Source organism: Lagopus muta, chromosome 1 (genome assembly GCF_023343835.1).
Source record: "Lagopus muta isolate bLagMut1 chromosome 1, bLagMut1 primary, whole genome shotgun sequence".
Classification (NCBI taxonomy): domain Eukaryota; kingdom Metazoa; phylum Chordata; class Aves; order Galliformes; family Phasianidae; genus Lagopus; species Lagopus muta.
Window position 1 is genome coordinate 55,471,520 of NC_064433.1, and position 16,765 is coordinate 55,488,284.

The 16,765-nt window shown below is 41.4% G+C and overlaps 1 protein-coding gene across 4 annotated transcripts in view; it reads left to right on the forward strand.

Annotated features, from left to right (window-relative positions):
* Positions 1-16,765, forward strand: part of KIAA1549 (KIAA1549 ortholog) — a 137,107-nt gene that overhangs the window by 59,407 nt on the left and 60,935 nt on the right. For all 4 annotated transcript variants that reach the window (XM_048937511.1, XM_048937529.1, XM_048937538.1 and 1 more), the window contains exons 2-5: positions 2,824-5,517; positions 6,923-7,011; positions 13,324-13,501; positions 15,111-15,241. In XM_048937511.1, coding sequence (XP_048793468.1) covers positions 2,824-5,517; positions 6,923-7,011; positions 13,324-13,501; positions 15,111-15,241 — 3,092 coding nt within the window. The remainder of the gene's footprint in view (positions 1-2,823; positions 5,518-6,922; positions 7,012-13,323; positions 13,502-15,110; positions 15,242-16,765) is intronic.

A 16,765-nucleotide genomic window follows, 5' to 3' on the forward strand; every position in this document is an offset into this window, starting at 1 on the left:
ATGGGTGTGTGTAGACAGTGCAGTTGTTTCGTCTGCAGAATCAGCTTATCTATCATCACCTGTAGCTTTTTGCAGATCAGAAGTGCTCTTAGTAATCGGAATGTGGGCACCTTTGCCAGTCATATTAAGCATCTTGTGGAGTAATGTCACGTGTACTGTGCATTCTGTCTTTAGAGGTTATTAATGCTGGGGCTTACAGCATGAAACCATGATGTACAAGGAAATCTTTATTAGTGCATTTGCTTATAATTTGGAATTCATTTTAAGCAAACACTAAGTATACAAAGTCTGTCAAAAATGGGCAGTATTTCACAGCATTTTACCTAGAAGGACTGATCACAGAATCACAGAATCACAGAATCACAGAATCACCCGGGTTGGAAGGGACCCCAAGGATCATGTAGTTCCAACCCCCCTGCCTAGCAGGGCCACCAACATACATATTCAGATCAGGTTGCCCAGGACCCCGTCCAACCTGGCCTTAAACACGTCCAAGGACGGGGCATCCACAACCTCCCTGGGCAGCCCGTTCCAGGGCCTAACCACTCTCCTAGTAAAGAACTTCCCCCTAACATCTAACCTAAATCTTCCCTCCTTCAACTTAAAACCATTTCCCCTAGTCCTGCTGTCGTCAGCCCTTTTGAAGAGTTTACTCCCCTCCTGGGTGTAGGTTCGATGGCATACCTTTATGCGTACTGGGAGAGAAGTGATTCATTTTGACAGTGCGTGCTTTATGGTCTTGTGATTCTTTTCCTTCAGTAACTCCCTGCTTGCTCAAAACATCAGAAAGGCAAAAAACTAAAGTCGAGGGAAGGAATGAGGTCAGGAAGAGCTTCAACGAAGAGAAAACATAGGACACCTTTCTGTCAGCAAGGGGGGCTGGTATCACAAGCCCCTGCAGGGGGATCTCTGCTTTGGTCCCATGCCTCTCGGGGACTGCTTTTGCTGTTACTCATGTTACTTACTTCTGAAAGCCATTATTCAGAGCGGCTGTGCTGCATTGCATTCCAGCAGCAGAGCCCAGAGGAAGAAGCCAAGGATGTACTTGTGTATTTGTCCTGCACAGCTTTTGCAAGAGTGGCCTGTGTTGTTTTTATTAACTTTTTGTCTATTTATCTATTTTTTACTTGAGAGCTTTCTAAGGCAACTTCTTTCATCACACCACAAACGTCATGTAGCTAGCGATACTTGCAGTGAGTTGCAGGAGGAAAAAATGGTCCACTTAAGAGAATGATAATTGTTACACTGTAAAATATTGCACATGGAATCTGTAAAATGAAGCATATTATCACAGCAGTACTATTTGAATAGAGTTGGTTAGTGTTACAGTGGCATTAGCTGTGTGTGTTAATTCTTATAATTGTGCTTCTCAGATCAGCAGGTTCAGAACTTACCAAGTCAGTGTGTCAGCGCTTGAAAAATTGCGTCGGGGAGTTTAGCAGACAGGGGCAGAGGGGGTGATGGCAGCAGTTTATCACTTTTGGAAAGTGCTGTTGAATTGGCAACAGGCGTGTAACAGATAGGTGAACTGCTCCTGCAAAGGTCTGTTGTGGACTACCGAGATCAAGGCATGCTATGAGGGCTTGCTAATGTAGCTACACTTCAGCGATCTACTGTATCACCATCAGGCACTTTCTACTGTGTACACTAGCTTTTATTCTCAGCTGTTCCCTAGTGGTTTAATTGGTTGGGATTCCCACCCCCCAGCAGCTTTTTCAGCGTGTGCTGTCAGTAAGCTCCAGTATGAAAACAGTAATGCTAGGAAAACAGGATGATGGGGGGATAGCTAAAGTAAGAATGAAACCTTTGTGTGTACCCTAGAAAAAATGTCCGGGGGCAATTTTCTGTGATTTCCTTGAACATTCGACTCTGAAGGCTAGTAATCCCATCTAGACATTTCAGAGAAATATTCAATAATAAATCTTTTCTTTGTAAAACACATCCATGGCTGGAAAAAGTTTGTATGCACATCTTTTGTGCAATCCAAGAATACTTTTGCAAGAGTGGAAAATATAGTCCAGTTGTGCAATTGATACATGATTTTTTGCAAGAATCTTGTTAAAAAGTCTGTTGAAATCACAGCTTTTCCTCCTTCTTGCTTGAGCTCAGTCCTGCAAGCTGAAGAAGTGAAAGTTTTGTAAACAAACAAGTCCTACAGCAGGATGCGAATGAAGATGGCAATTGTGTAATGAAGCAATTTGCCACAACTGTTTACAGGCCAAAATGAGATTAACAGCAGGCAATGTAAACATAACTGCTGGACATGTTTTATGTCAGCAAATACTTGCGTGTGGTTCCTGACTCATATGAAGGGAACTCCTTTTCATCTCTCATCAATAGCAGTATCATTTATTTCTGATACTTCCTGGAGCTGGTTCTTGGAAGAGAACAGATCTGCTAGTGAGCCTAATAAGAAATAGTAGAACTGGAGGAAATGAGGTGATGCTAGCAGAAGGCAGAAGAGCTAAACTTAGTCCCTGAAGTTACACAAAGTTTTTATCTGTATTGTACCTTATTACCCTTTCTGACTGCTTACTTTGGGAGCACATTAGCTGACCTGCAGAAACCTTGTGAGAGCGAGCTGTTCTCCATTCTGCAGGCTCACTGAGGTGCTGCTGTCAAGGGACAAGTGAGAGGAGCTCCTGTCATCCCTCTCATTTAAAGGGAATGAGGTTTCACAGAAGAATTTAATACTTTTTCAAGTACTGGGCAGTTTTGTCTGTAGCCTTGAATTCTGAATAGAATTCTGGAAGGTTTGCTTCTTCCAGTCTTACTGCTTAAGCTAACCTGCTTTTGTTTGTTTTTCTTTCTCTTTTTATTTAGATGAGATATCCCTGGAGAAGCGAAATTTTTCCTTTTTCTCAATGGACTCAAAGGTGCACCAAAGCATATCAGGCAGCAGAACACAAATGGCCTTAGCAAAAAGTACTTTGGAGTCCCCAGAAAGTAATTTTCTTCAAACGCTTTTATCATCAGTTACCGCTCCCATCGATGTGACTTCCTTTAACCAAGAAGAAACGGTCAGAATTTCAGAAGGGAGAAGTACACCATTGATAGATTTCTCCGTAACAAGCAATGAGGCATTCTTAAGTGACGACAAATTTATTAACCCATTTCCAAAGGTACAGTGGACTCCTCCACTGAAGTCTTCTGCAATTTTAACAGATCATCACTCAGTTAATACAGTAGAGCTACCAAGAGGAACATTAGAAACCCCGTTACTAACACCTTCATTATCTGTCTTTTCTTCACCATACGATATCTTGAGAACAGCACAGCAAAAGACTCCACTGAGTGCTGTCCTTGATTACATTACCAGTCTCACAGAGTTGGAGCCTTTTGTACCAGACAGTGGAATACTGACTGCAAGCAGACACTTGCCATTGCACCCTTCAGATACAGGTATTTATTTCACTCCCGTTCCTTCCGAGAAGGCGGATGCAATGTGGGAAAACGTAAACAGAAGTGTAACATCTCTTCCTTCTGGGGCCACTTCAGAGGGGTCACCTGTCCATCTCAAGTTGCTGGGTGAAAATAGCCGTGCTGCAGCAGGTGCTACAGCACAAAGTGGTGACGTTTACACCAGTATGAGTAGCAGGGCAACAGAAGCTGTCAGTGTAAGGACTGACCCTGCTCCAAGTATTCCCTGGGCCACAGTTGCTGCAACAGCCAGTGCTGATTCTGCTTTGTTTTCCATCAGTCTTCCATTTGCAGCTTTCCCAGGTCACTCAGCTGCCATGTCCACCTACTCTGATACAGTTTTCAATGCTGGCTTGTTTACACAGAAATTCTCTAGTACAGCACCAAATTTGCCTGCTGATTCAGAAATACCAAGTCAATCTGAGCTTGATAGCGAGCTCATAAGCCCAGTGCCTTTCACGAGATCGTACAGTTCGTGTTTATATTGTGACTCCATTTCTCTTCTGCAAGAAGCAGGATTTTCCCCAGAACACGATGTGGGCTCAGGTGATTATGTTGAAACTCTGTCATTCACAGCCTCTGAAGTACAAGGCGTAACTCCGTTTACAACTGTAATTGCCGACACATATGAGTTAGAAGAGCCTACACCTGAGATATATGATACTTCTTTTCCATCAAGACCAGTTGTTTCATTTTCTTCAAGATTTGCAGAAATCCCTGCTTCGAGTTTGTTTTTATTGAGCACTGTGGACACTGCTCTTGATGACAGAAAACCTGCAAGTTCTCCTTACCATGAGCTGCCCAATGAGACCTCCCTGGACATCTCTGCTGTCCAGTTTTCTCTGCCTGTCACAGGAACTGTGTCACTGGCACCAAACACTCGTGTAGAGCATCCCACTACCAGCACTGTTCTGTTGGAGTCTGTGACCATCGTGAGCCACCCGGTTGCATCACTTGCAGTCAGCTCCACAACTTGGCTGGAGTCGCCAGAACTTAAGCCATCAGAATCCGTATTTTTATTTGATAAGACATCTACAGGGGAAGAGCTGTCTTTAAATATTTCAGATTTTTCATCCAGTCTTTTATCAACACCATTTCTGATTGAACCTAGCTACTTACTTTTGTCATCAGCTGTGCTAACTTCTCACTCTGTCATGAAGAGTGATTTCTCAACACCGTTACCTCAGACCTTGTTGAGTGGAACACCAGTACTTTCTGAGGATGTTTCCAGCTGGGACTTAGCTACCGCTGTCAGCTCTGCCATTGACTCCGAGGCGTCTTTGTTCTCTGTCGGGCAAACCTCGTACTTTTATTCAAATACGTCCTCTGTTCCAGGTGCACATGTACCTGAAATAATGCCATCATCAAGTTTTCTTTCCAACTCGTCTGTGTTTCTGGAAGCACCATCCATATTGCCGGTGGGATCCGAAGCCATGTTTACCTCAGCTGTACCAGGAGCTACCTCTCAGTTAGAGCCTTCCCCTTCCTCCTTGTGGTCCGTGGCTCCCACCCTGGTGCTGCCCGCTTCTGACACCGGGCCTCTTAGAAGCAGCGTCCTGCTTGATGAGACAAATCTGATCTCTGTGTTTACTACCTTCCCAACAACTCCTGTCTTAAATGTGTCTTCATCTCTACTCTCAACTGGTCTGGCTTCGGATGAGGATATTGGTGCTACAGTTGAGGCCACGCTGCTTTTAACATCCCTCAGCGAGAGCAGCACTCACACAACAGCCCTTATGACTGCAGACCCTGGCGGCCCGACGCAGCATGCTGATGGCAGCAGCATTCTCCCCTCTCCTACAGAATCTTCGTCTGTGACCACATTGTTTGTTCCCACACAATTTCCCTTGACTTCCCTCCCTCCCATGGGATACGACATTCCAACGGGAGCCAGTGATGTTGACACATCAGTTGCTGCCAGCACCATCCCCACCACCACTGCCACCAGCACCACAAGCAGGTCTGGTGTTTCCTCCTCCCCTCCTCTGGTCACCTCCACTCGCCCCGGAGCCGCCGTCCTCCCCTCTGCCACCAGCACCACCAGGCAGCCCTACGTCTGTGACATCGCAATTCCTGACGCGTACCTCGTCACTGCTGGTGAGAGGCCACCAACGTCTTTGTTTCATTTTCAGAAACCACTGTGTTGTGACCCCGTAGTTAAACTGCAGGTGTTGAGTTGGCTACTTGAGTAAATCAGAGAAATGTGTAAAATTTAGTCAAATAGCTGTAAATCCATGGATCTTTTCAATATAGAAGAATTCACTTGAAGGGAAATTGCTAGGCCAGTGAATTACCTGGCAGAGTGAATGAAGCTGTGTTTTAACACTGCTGATGTGTATATATAAGTACATATATTTGAGGCTACTTTTTAATTTGATTGCTTGAAAACAAACATTCTTATAGTAACATTCTGCAAATGATTGTTCTGAATTTCTCCTTGAGATTGACACTGTTGCAAATAGCCCAGGTGTGAGATAATATTTTAATATGAAAGAAGAAATTTGGCTTAAAGAATGTTTGGGATTTTGTTGCTATTTTATCATTTTACTCTACCAGCTTATGTTTGTATTTTCCCCCATCTCCTGCTTGCTTCAATTGGACTTGGCATGGTTTTAACCAGAAGAAAATACATTAGTGTGTTTCAGAACCAATTGTCTCAGCATGTGTTTTTGCTTTTTTGGTGTTTTCCTACCTCCTCCTGGCTTGCACCAGAGAACTAACCAAGGGCAACTGTAGAAATGCTGCATACTCTGTGGTAATCAACACATTTTGCCCTTTAGTTTTGTTGTAATGCGGAAAGCAAAGTGATAATTATCTTATTCTCCAGAAATGAAGGTGTGCTGACTGCTGGCAAGAAGGAAGATTTATTTTAACCTATATTTTGGGCAGTTCTGTAGGCAGTTTACTGACGGAAAATAGATGCAGAATGGCAGTGTCACACTTCTCAGTTGTTTCCTTGTCCTCAGTTACAGTCTCAAGCAGACATAGCATCTGTAAGGGCGTGGGGATTTTGTAGCAGTTTCTTAGTGGATATCCCTTTCACTAACCCAAGTTTGTTTGCTTCTATTTAAGAGAAAAGTAGATGCATATTTGCTGTGGCTTTTTTCTGACTTCATCTGCATTCCGTGCATTGCCTACAAAAGTTAAACTGTGTTATGACAGCAGTCTCATTGTGGTGTGCAGACCAGACCGATTGCTGCAAGTTTCAGACCCTATTTGAATGCTTGGGTGACTCTTAAGAAGGTTCCTTGACTAGAATACTAAATACATTAGATATTGACAAAAATTAGAGGAAATAAACCTGTAGTTTCTTAAACTGTATTCAGTTTAAGTTGCTTTTTAGGATATATTCATACCTTTGCCTGTTTCCTTGTCTTACTTGTCTGACACAGTTGATCTCATTGTCTGCTTTTTCATGCATCACACTATTGAAAATGCAGCTTTGAGATGAAGCCCAAGAGGTGAAGCTAAAGTATACTTACTGACTGACATTAATTTCCAGTGCTGGCCCGAAGAGCTATTCTCCAAAACATCAGTGAATCCATCAGAGAAGTGCTCAGAGCTCAGTTCAGGCGATCAGTAGAGCTAGAGGTAAGTGGCATGAAGTGTGTACAAGCACTCTTTGATTAATGTAGTACAATAGTGGTTTTAGTTCACAGGCTAAACTAGTTATTTAAAAATAACGCTTCTGATGCTAAACCACAGAGAGGTTTATTTCAACTTAAGCATTAACCTTTTGTTTTAATGCGTATATGACATCCAACTTTTTTTTTTTTTAACTTTTAGAATGTAATTTATTTTCTAAGGCAGACTTGTCTTGCTTTTGCCATAGCTGAGCAAGCAGTTTCCTGACTCCGCTTCTCACCTGCTCTGACTTGTGCGATGAAACTGAGCTGAAAAGCTTTTACTGTACTAAAGTATGTTTTGCTTCTCCTGCTAGTTGTTTATATGCTTTATGCCTTAAGCAAAGCAAGCCCTTCTCCATTGCCTTGTGCTGTTTTATCTTGTAACTGAGGTCATCAGCAATTACAGAGAAAGTGGTGGAATCTCATATGCACGGGGTTTGGCAGATGAGAAAGGCAGGGAAAAAAACAGATGTGCAATGGTAGGATATTTTTTTTAAGCCTTGAAATAGGTGTGATTGGAATTTCCCCACTCCTTGCCTTCCTCTACTCACAGAGTAAGGAATTTCTGCTCTCCCATTTTTGTTATTTAATTCTTCCTCTTCGTTGATGTTCAAGGAATCGTCTTTGAGCAGTATTTCCATGAGTGCCCGCTGAGGTGAGATTTCATACTCTTCACCCCCCGCTTCTTTGAGCCCCCTCTGCCTGAGTGAAAAAACAATCACAGAGGTGGTTTAGGGGCACCTTTGTCACATACTTCAGTACAGGTTATGAAATTGAACATCTTAATGAAGTTACAGGTTGAGGTTCAGGTTCAGCTTCAATTGCAGCGTGTCATTTCTGTGTTGGTCCAGCTGCAATAGCCCAGCACCAAGGCAGTACCTGGTTCTGTGCGTGGTTCCCTCAGGAAGTAGTTTGAACATTGATCTCTGTGCTCAGAGGGCTGAGTTGGTGGTGCCTTTAACTTCTGCTTGCTGGTCTGTGTGGGAAAATGTGTTTTTGACAGCTCCTTCCACAACCACGACACTCAGTAACTAAACAGCTCCTGTCTGTTGTTTGTGAACACGCCTCTCTTCTGCTCACTCAGAATAAGTGTGTTGTGAGTTTCTCCCAAATTTCAGCCACTGTGAGCTGCCACTGCAGATTTATGTTCCATTTGGGTCCTTTTCGCAATACTTCCTCATAAGGTTCTAAGGTTGTTTGTTAATGTTTTGTTTTTTTGTTGGTTTTTTTTTTTTTTTTTTTTTTTTTTTTTTTTGTAAATAACATATTTATCTTCTACGTTCTGAAATGCACCTTTAAATTTTGAAAACCAGCATAGTAAAGTAGAAGTTCAAGGTGACCATCTACACTGATATTCAGTGACCTTATACGCCACAACAGTATGGAAGCATCTCAGTAATAGCGTGAATCAGATGAAGTGTGTTGGTAAATATCTGAAGGTTGAGTGGAGCAAACATTAGATATCTTCTTTCCACTTTAAATCATTTCATTTCATGCCCACTGTTGTCTTGCAGAGCTCTCAATAGCTCATTTTGGCTCTAGGGCTGCTTACTGGCAACTGCTTTTATAAGTAATGCAGTTAGTCCAGCTTCATTCTTAACATATTCTTTTTTTATCAAAAGGAGAAATCATCTCTGTGGAATCTTATATGCTGATTTTATGCTTGAATGCTGCTATGTGTTCTTTTAGTGATGCCTTGGGTATAAGTATTTCTGCAGTAAATATAATCACCAGCAAATGCCTTCACCTCTAGCAGTGGAATACTAACAAAACTGTTATTTTAAATAAAGAGCTGTCTATAATATCCGCATGTTTTATGGTGATGCAATGCAGAGTTTTAAACACAATTCTCCCATATTGCTTAACTTAATTAATAAAGCAGACGTGATTTTTGTTAGTCAAAAGTACCCAGGAAATGCGTGTACATTTGCAAGTTACGGTAAAGCAGTGCACTTTTTTAAGCTGCTTTTTAACTGTGTCTCCTATTACAGCTCACAGATGTTGTTCTCTTGCTGTGATGTAATGCCCAGTAAATCAGGAGACAGTCTTGTTAAATTTAACTTGGTAGTAATGTGTGCTTTAAAAATAAAATCCATGGCAACATTGGTTATAACTGCTACTCACTTTAAATGCAATCCAAGTTTAGCATTGAAAGGAAAGTCATTTTTTTCCAGCTTTTTCACTTGAAACTTTGGCCTCTGATTGTTGTTTCAAACTCTCTGAGCTGCTAAATTTGAAGGGTGGGACAAAAAAAGAGAAGCAGGTTTAAGTCCTGTCTCATGAATAATCTTCTTCCAGTATTTTTCCTACCAAAATTCCTTACAGGAAAGTGATAGTAACCTAAAATTTGAAAGTTCTTTCCTTCCAATTGATTTCAGTGTATAGCATCTGCAGAAGGATAAGACCCTGTGGTTTGAACAAGAGCAGTTTTTTTCAGCTTTCTCTAATGTAAGCTTTCTGGCACTTGAGTAAGATGCAGCGTTCAGTCAACATAGCTTTGTTGCATGGGGATATGAGAAGAAAAACAGTGTTGGCAGTGACTTGCTGGAAGCACCCCAGGTACCATTAAGTTCATACAGACAGAAGAAAGCTTTTTGCCAGCCTCTTTTGTGCTAGGAAATTTTATCATGCAGTGTAATGTATACCTCAGTGACTCTGTTGCTACATTTATCTGGTGTTTTGGGCCAGGTTTCTGTAATCCAAAATTTGCAAACCTTTGCTTTGCGAGTAAGGAAATTAGTTCATTGTCTGGCAGTGAAATACTTTCTTCAAAGGTGCCACCTTGTGGGCTTGCACCGACTTCTGTCACATTCATTGCTGCTCAACACTGCTGAAACCATGGCTGTTATCGTTTAGGTGTGTGAAAATAGTGGGAGAATTGTTGCCTCTGGTTCCTAATGTGTGCAGGAGCAGAATCTCTTTCATTTTTAAGACCTGTGAGCCTTTGTAGCTCATCTTTAGGAAGTTAAATGCTCCCTGCAGACTGGTTACAGAATGCTTAATAAGGTGGTGGTGAGGAAATGGATTTTTTATGCCTTCTACCAGATGTTTACACAGCATAATACTGTAGTGTGTAGGTATGGGTTGGATGGTACCAAAGGTGCATCTAATCAAGCAGTTTAGCTGACAATAATCTATAGTAAATGCTTATGGAAAATCGTAAGATGTTAAGCATGCAATTATGTTTTCCCCAGTAACTATGGTAAGTTGGAACCTAAAAACTTGCCGTGTCAGAAGCGTTCTCTCTTGTCAGGGTAGCTTTGAGTAAGATAGACTGTATCCTAGAAACGATAGGGTTGTGTTAGCTGTCTGGCTTTGGGGAAGAGATGGCTCAGCTTGATATGGTACATTGGCTCATACTGAAAGTTTCTGCTTTTGCTGTGAGAATGGCTCAGAAGTGCATGCTGAGTTTAGCAGTGTTAAGGTAAAAAATTTTGTGACTATTTAGTGTTAGAATTTGCATTTGCTTGCTCTAATAGACAGAGCTCTAAAACTGTAGCTTAGTTAGCATGTTTGATAGCATCTCGCTGTCTTGGGAGCAGAGATAAAAACTCCAAGAGAGGGGATGGATGGATGCATGGATGGATGGATAGATGAGTTTGTGAAAAACAGCAACATGAGCCAGCTGAGCAAACAATTCACGGCAAAAATGTGACAAGAACATTTCTGGAGTCATCCTATATAGCAGTAAAACAGTACTCTTCTCCCACTCCTGTGCCACTGCTTTCTCAAATTTCCATTAGCGTATGGTTCTGTGTCAAAACCAAACAGAACCCATAGACTACATAAGGTCTGATTTGCTACCCTCTTAATTCTGGTGATGCACACATGTGCACTAAGAGATAGACCAAATGGCCTCACCAGTGTTGGTGGTTGTTCTTGATCACTTTCACATAGACCCAACTTAAACTTGGGAGACTCCAAAATGATGTCTGGTACCACTATGGCATTTATGGCCTGTATATTCACCTTTAGCTGCAGGGACAGAAAGTCTTGCTGCTCAAACATCATCATCATTTACTTTGAGAGTGGTGAGGTGCTTGAACAGGCTGCCCAGAGAGGTTGTGGATGCCCTGTCCCTAGAGGTGTTCAAGGCCAGATTGGATGGGGCCTGGACAGCCTGGTCTAGCATTAAATGGGGAGGTGGTGGCCCTGCATGTGGCAGGGGGGTTGGAGATCCATGATCCTTGAGATCCCTTACGATCTGTGATTCTGTGAATCGTTAGAGCTGTGCCAGAAGGAGCTGCTTTCATTCATGAATCAGGAGTTGTGAGTTGTTCTCGTATATCCTGCATAACTTTTCAAACTTCTCTGTGAATTACCTTGTAGACATCATCATGCTAACATGGCTGTATTATTTCTGGCATCTGAATTAAGTTGCTGAGATTGAACTTAAGACAACCCTGAAGTATCTCCAGTAGAAATAGTTATTGTTTGACCTACACTGGTTCTGATCCACCTACCTGAAAATGAGAGTTTAAAAAGTTCTTTTAAATTTCCATTACTGTGACATTACTTTTGCTCTTTTGCTGCAGTAAAGTGCAGAAGAAAAGTATGAGTTCAGGTGAAAATGTCAATGAAAAATTTCAGGGGAGTTCCTAGTATAGGCTGCTTTCACTGCATCTGTGGCACACCGGAACAAGTCAGAGGTGCATGCAGCTGAGCTGGTTATCAGAAGCTTGCTTTCTTGTCTTCAGTACCTAACTGTAGCCTATTACAATACGCTGGCTCTTCTAAGCCACTCTTCCTCAGCGTATATGGCTTCAGAAAATCACCAGCAAATTGTTAGTAAGGTTGTAATTCTAACTTTTTTTCCCTTTTAAGCAATCTCTTTTGGACAACTTTCTCTTTGTATGTCTTACCTGTTACAACTGCTGTTTTCTGTTTGACAAACTGAAGCTGCAGAGGTCATTTCATCCTGAGATAAAAGGATAAAATTTCAGATAAGAGGAACCGAGAAGAGCTGTGCATATTACTCATATCAAACAAATTTGTGTTCTGTGGGCCTAAATCCATTTATAAAAGCAGGATGCCGCATATATTTGTGGACTAAGAAGGAAAGAATAATGAGCAAGATACAGGCTTTTATTCTGTTGCTTAGGTAGCTGCTTTTGGTGAGTGTTAGTTCTTTGAAATGCATCGTGTTTCTAGAGGCAGGAAAGGGCTGCAGTTACCATTGTGTTTCAGTGTTGCAGAAATCCCATCACTGAGCTGTGAGTTACAATTTAAGTAGCAGAGTGCTTTTTCATAAGGCACGTCTTGAAGCTGGACTATCTGAAAAACCCCTTCACCAGCTCAAACCCTGCGAGATGTCAGCATCTCTTCATCTAAGAAGTGCACCTTTATCGCACCCCTCAAGTCTCTGGTTTAGATTATTTGCGAGGCCATCATGTTGGATATCCCAAAATACTTCTGTGTGACTGCCTTGAGCAAATAAAGCAAAGGGCTGGAGGGGGAGGGGGGCAAAAATAAAAGAAATAGAAAAAAAAAAATGCTGGGAAATGGGAAAAATAAGTGTCCTTGATACTGAGAGAGATTCCCATAGGGAGAGAATGCATTGCAATTTGTTTGAATAAATAAAAGCCTTCAGTTTGTTTTTACTTAGGTGACAGAATAATAACGTAATAAAAGCATCTGCATGGAAACATTTGCCTAGGCTCATATTTAGCTTTCAATTTCATTTCTTTTGCATGATGTCTAATGCTCCTCAGGGTTTTTGAGAAGTCTCAAAGTCACGCAATGCAATGGAAGAGGAAAATTGTAATTGTAACCGTGCCGAGAGAGATTCTCCAGAATACATGTGTGGGGGAAATATATCCATAAAACACAGGTTATGTGTATTTTGCTCCTCACACATCACATGTGAATATTATAGAATGCATTTGCTATGCAACATGGATCTGAAATGTGAAAGCTGTGCAAATGGTTCAGTAATAAACAGCAATTTGTACGGGAACTCTCATACACTCCTGGGGAATGCAGACAAGGTGCAGTGCTGCTGTGCAACAGTAAATGGAGAAGAGCTGAGGTAGATGTGCTGTGCTGAGGAGATTGCAGTTATGTGCCTGGTGCAGGGTTGCATGCCTTGCACAGGAGGAGAGGCTGCGAGCCCTGTGTGCTCCTGCTCTTTGTAAAATAAAGATTGCAGTTTCCTACCTACGGAGGCTTAAGCTTAGAAATGCCAGGGACTATGTCTAAAATATCTGGGATGTCTAAAATGTTGCTGCCAAATTTCTTATTGAATTTTTTTCTTTTTAATTTCTTTTTCTTTCGGTAGGTGTATAAAATCTCCCCGAAGTTTGCTTTCTTGGTGACATCAGGCCCTTTTGTTTACACGGCAATAGCTGTCATAAACGTGCTTGTGAACAGCAGTCTTCTCCGTGGTGAGGCCCCGCTGATCCTCTCCCTGCATCCTTCTTTCACTGTGCCGGATAACAGATTCCACGTTCAGACGGGTGAGTTCTTCCTGACACAGAGCAGAGAAGGTGTAGCTTCATACTGATTCACACCTCTTCACTTGTGGAGAGTCTCGTGATTAAGCAAGCGAGCTCGAGTGAAAATTATTCCACTGCTGTGAGCATTTATTTGTTATTAAAATACTTGTAGCATCTGTGGTAAATTTTAATTAACAATTAAGCCTGTCATTTCATGATTTTTTCAGGAAAGGTTGGCACATTGCAAAATGCATATCCTCTATACCTTGCTTCATATTTCAGTTGATAGTTCACTGCTGAAGGGAATGAAAGTTGTTTGCATTCTTTGTATTGCTTTAAGCATTAGCAGTATTCTTGTGTTGAAAAGTGAGTCTGTTTTCAGTGCCCCTTTTCCTGTCGATACCCTGATCTACACAACATTTTGCAAAGGCAAGAGGAGAAAAATATTTCCATTTGTTCATAAGATCACAGTGCAGCTACTTTGTACTGCTTGAGTCATGTTTGGAATCATTTTTACCTTAAATTATACTTTCTTTAATTCTCATGGTGAGAATTGAAGAGCAAGAGGATGGCTCGTCTATTATTCAGCTTTACATGGATGTTGTATGGCAGCAGCATGTTGTATGTCAAGTCCATGAATACTAATAATCTAAAGTAACATATTAACCATGTAATGGCTTTTGAGAGTCAGTGGTGTCATTTAAAATCTTCTTCAGGCAGTATTTGCATAACAAAAAAAGCAGCCTGATTGGTTGACTGAGTGATGAGAAAGTGATGGGGATTGAGTATATGGGCAGAGAGTACATGAATGTCAAACACAGGTGCTTTTATTCAGGTATGTTTCATGTGCTCTTTCTGCTCTGTTAGTATCTGTAACTTAAGACAGAAATTCTTTGTATGAATGCAATGTCTTTTTCCACTACTTAGCATGGTTAAACAAATGGGCGATAGCTACATTTCCTCATCATGACCTTTGTGTAAAGTGCTATTAGGGTCTGTAACTTGATGATAGCATTTCTTTGGGTAAGAATACATGAGGAAATGTGCAGATAAATGTGCAGATAGACAGAGATCTGTGCGCCTGCTCACATTTCTCTTTCTCTCCTGTTCTCATTCTTCTGTCAAAGACGTTAAGGTATATCTGCAATGATTTATAAGAATGGCTGCTAGTTAGGTATCTTGAAAGTTAGGCTGTCAATAACTTATATTAATGGATCCAGTGTGATTTAGACATGCTAACTATTAGATTTCAGGCTAAAAAGAAATTTATTGTTATTTTCCTTAAGATTTTAATTGAACTGTTGAATACGAAGGATTTCAGTGTGGCTTATTCAGCACTCAAGTCTTGTGAAATTAGCCAGTTTATATGTAGCTTTCAGCTTACAGGAGGAAACAGCAAGTATTTTGTCAGCAGTATCTGAATAATCTAATTACTGCTGTAACAGATTATTATGAGCAGAAAATTTCCTGCACCGGCACAAAATGTGTATTTTTATCCAGGTTTTCATAGAATATGTCCTGAATTCCATGAAAAAGTGATAGTCCTATGGAATGAGGATTCTCTTGCTCATTTTATTCGCACTCACGGAAGTACTTGGCTGTAGAAATAATGTGTAGTCTTTACCTTCAGTACTTCAGTTTGTGCCTCGAAACATGGATATTGGGTTCTGCAACTTCAGTCAGCGCATTGAGAAGGGACTAACAATGGCATTCATGGAGGTGAGCAAACAACACCAGGAGTTCTACAACTTCACTGTGCAGGTAAACGATAAGTATGTTTTGTATCTGTCCCTTTTTCTCTTTGCCTTTGGTTGTCCTGTGCTTAACTCAACCAGTAGGTGTCCGCAGGCTACCCCTTCTTATCTAGATCATGTAGAATTGCGAGGCTTCATCAAAAAGTCAGAACTTTTCTCTGCAAAATAATCTGGCATGTATCACTGGTTTCAGACTTCTTGAAAGGATGATCCAAGTAGATGATGATTTATATCAATAAGAGTTAATGAAAATAACAGGAATGTGAACAGCCCTGCAGAGAAGGTCGTAGGGATCCTGGTCGATGAAAAGCTGGACATGAGCCAGCAGTGTACACTTGCAGTCCAGAAGGCCAACTGCGTCCTGGGCTAAATCAAAAGAGGGATGGCAGGGGATTATCCCCCTCTGCTTTGCCCTTGTGAAGCCCCACCTGTAGTGCTGCATGCAGGCTTGGAGCCCCTAGCACAAGAATGAAATGGAGCTGCTGGAGTGGATCCAGAGAAGGGCCGTGAGGATGTTCAGGGGGCTGTTTATAAGGGGGAGGGGGACCAACTTTTTACATGGCCTAATAGTGATAGAACAAGAGTTTGAACTAAAAGAGTGGAGATTTAAGTTGGATGTTAGGAAGAAATTCTCTACACAGAAGGTGGTGAGGCACTGGCAGAAGCTGCGCAGAGAAGCTGCGGGTGCCCCATCCCTGGAGATGTTCAAAGCCAGGTTGGATGGGGCCCTGAGCAGCCTCTGCTGGTAAGTGGCAGCCTTGTCCACAGCAGATGGTTTGGAACTACATAGTGTTCAAGGTTACCTCCAACTTAAGCCATTCTAAGATAAACAGGCTTATGCTGGTCACATAAGTCTTTCACAGAAATCTGCCCTAACCCTTTTCAACCTCATTCTCATTGTTTTTTGTTATTACAGAATTGAGTGCAGTCAGTTTGTTTTTGTTGGAAGACACTTTTCAGGTCTTCCTCAGGTTTTCTCATTGCCACTCAGGAGATCCTATTAGGAAATACAGAATTTGTATGCGTAGTATCATTATGGGATCAAATATTCTAGTTACTTCTGAGTTATGGAAATACTTTCAGTATTGTATGTTGTCCATGGCAGCTACTACTGGAAATTCACATGTAAAATGTATTGAGTATGCATTGGATACTGACTTACATGACAGAGTTTAAAACCTCCTGGAAAGTCAGTAACTCAAGAGATCAAATCCCTCTTTCTGATTTCTTAAATTTATCCTAGTTTTGCTGTAGTCCCCAAATTAATACAAATAAATAAACAAATAAATAGATAATATTGTGCTATGTGCACCATGAATGTGTATCTATGGTATTACAAAGTTATAGCAGAAGATATTACATAAACATTATAGCATATAAAATACTATCTAGTACGTATAGATCAAGTGCACAGCGATATACTCAGAGCTGTCCAACTCAGAGAAGCAATATAACTGGATAGAATGAAGACAGTTTCTTGGACTATCAACTTAGCAATTTTTCTTCTTAAATGGTTTATTACTCTTTGGAA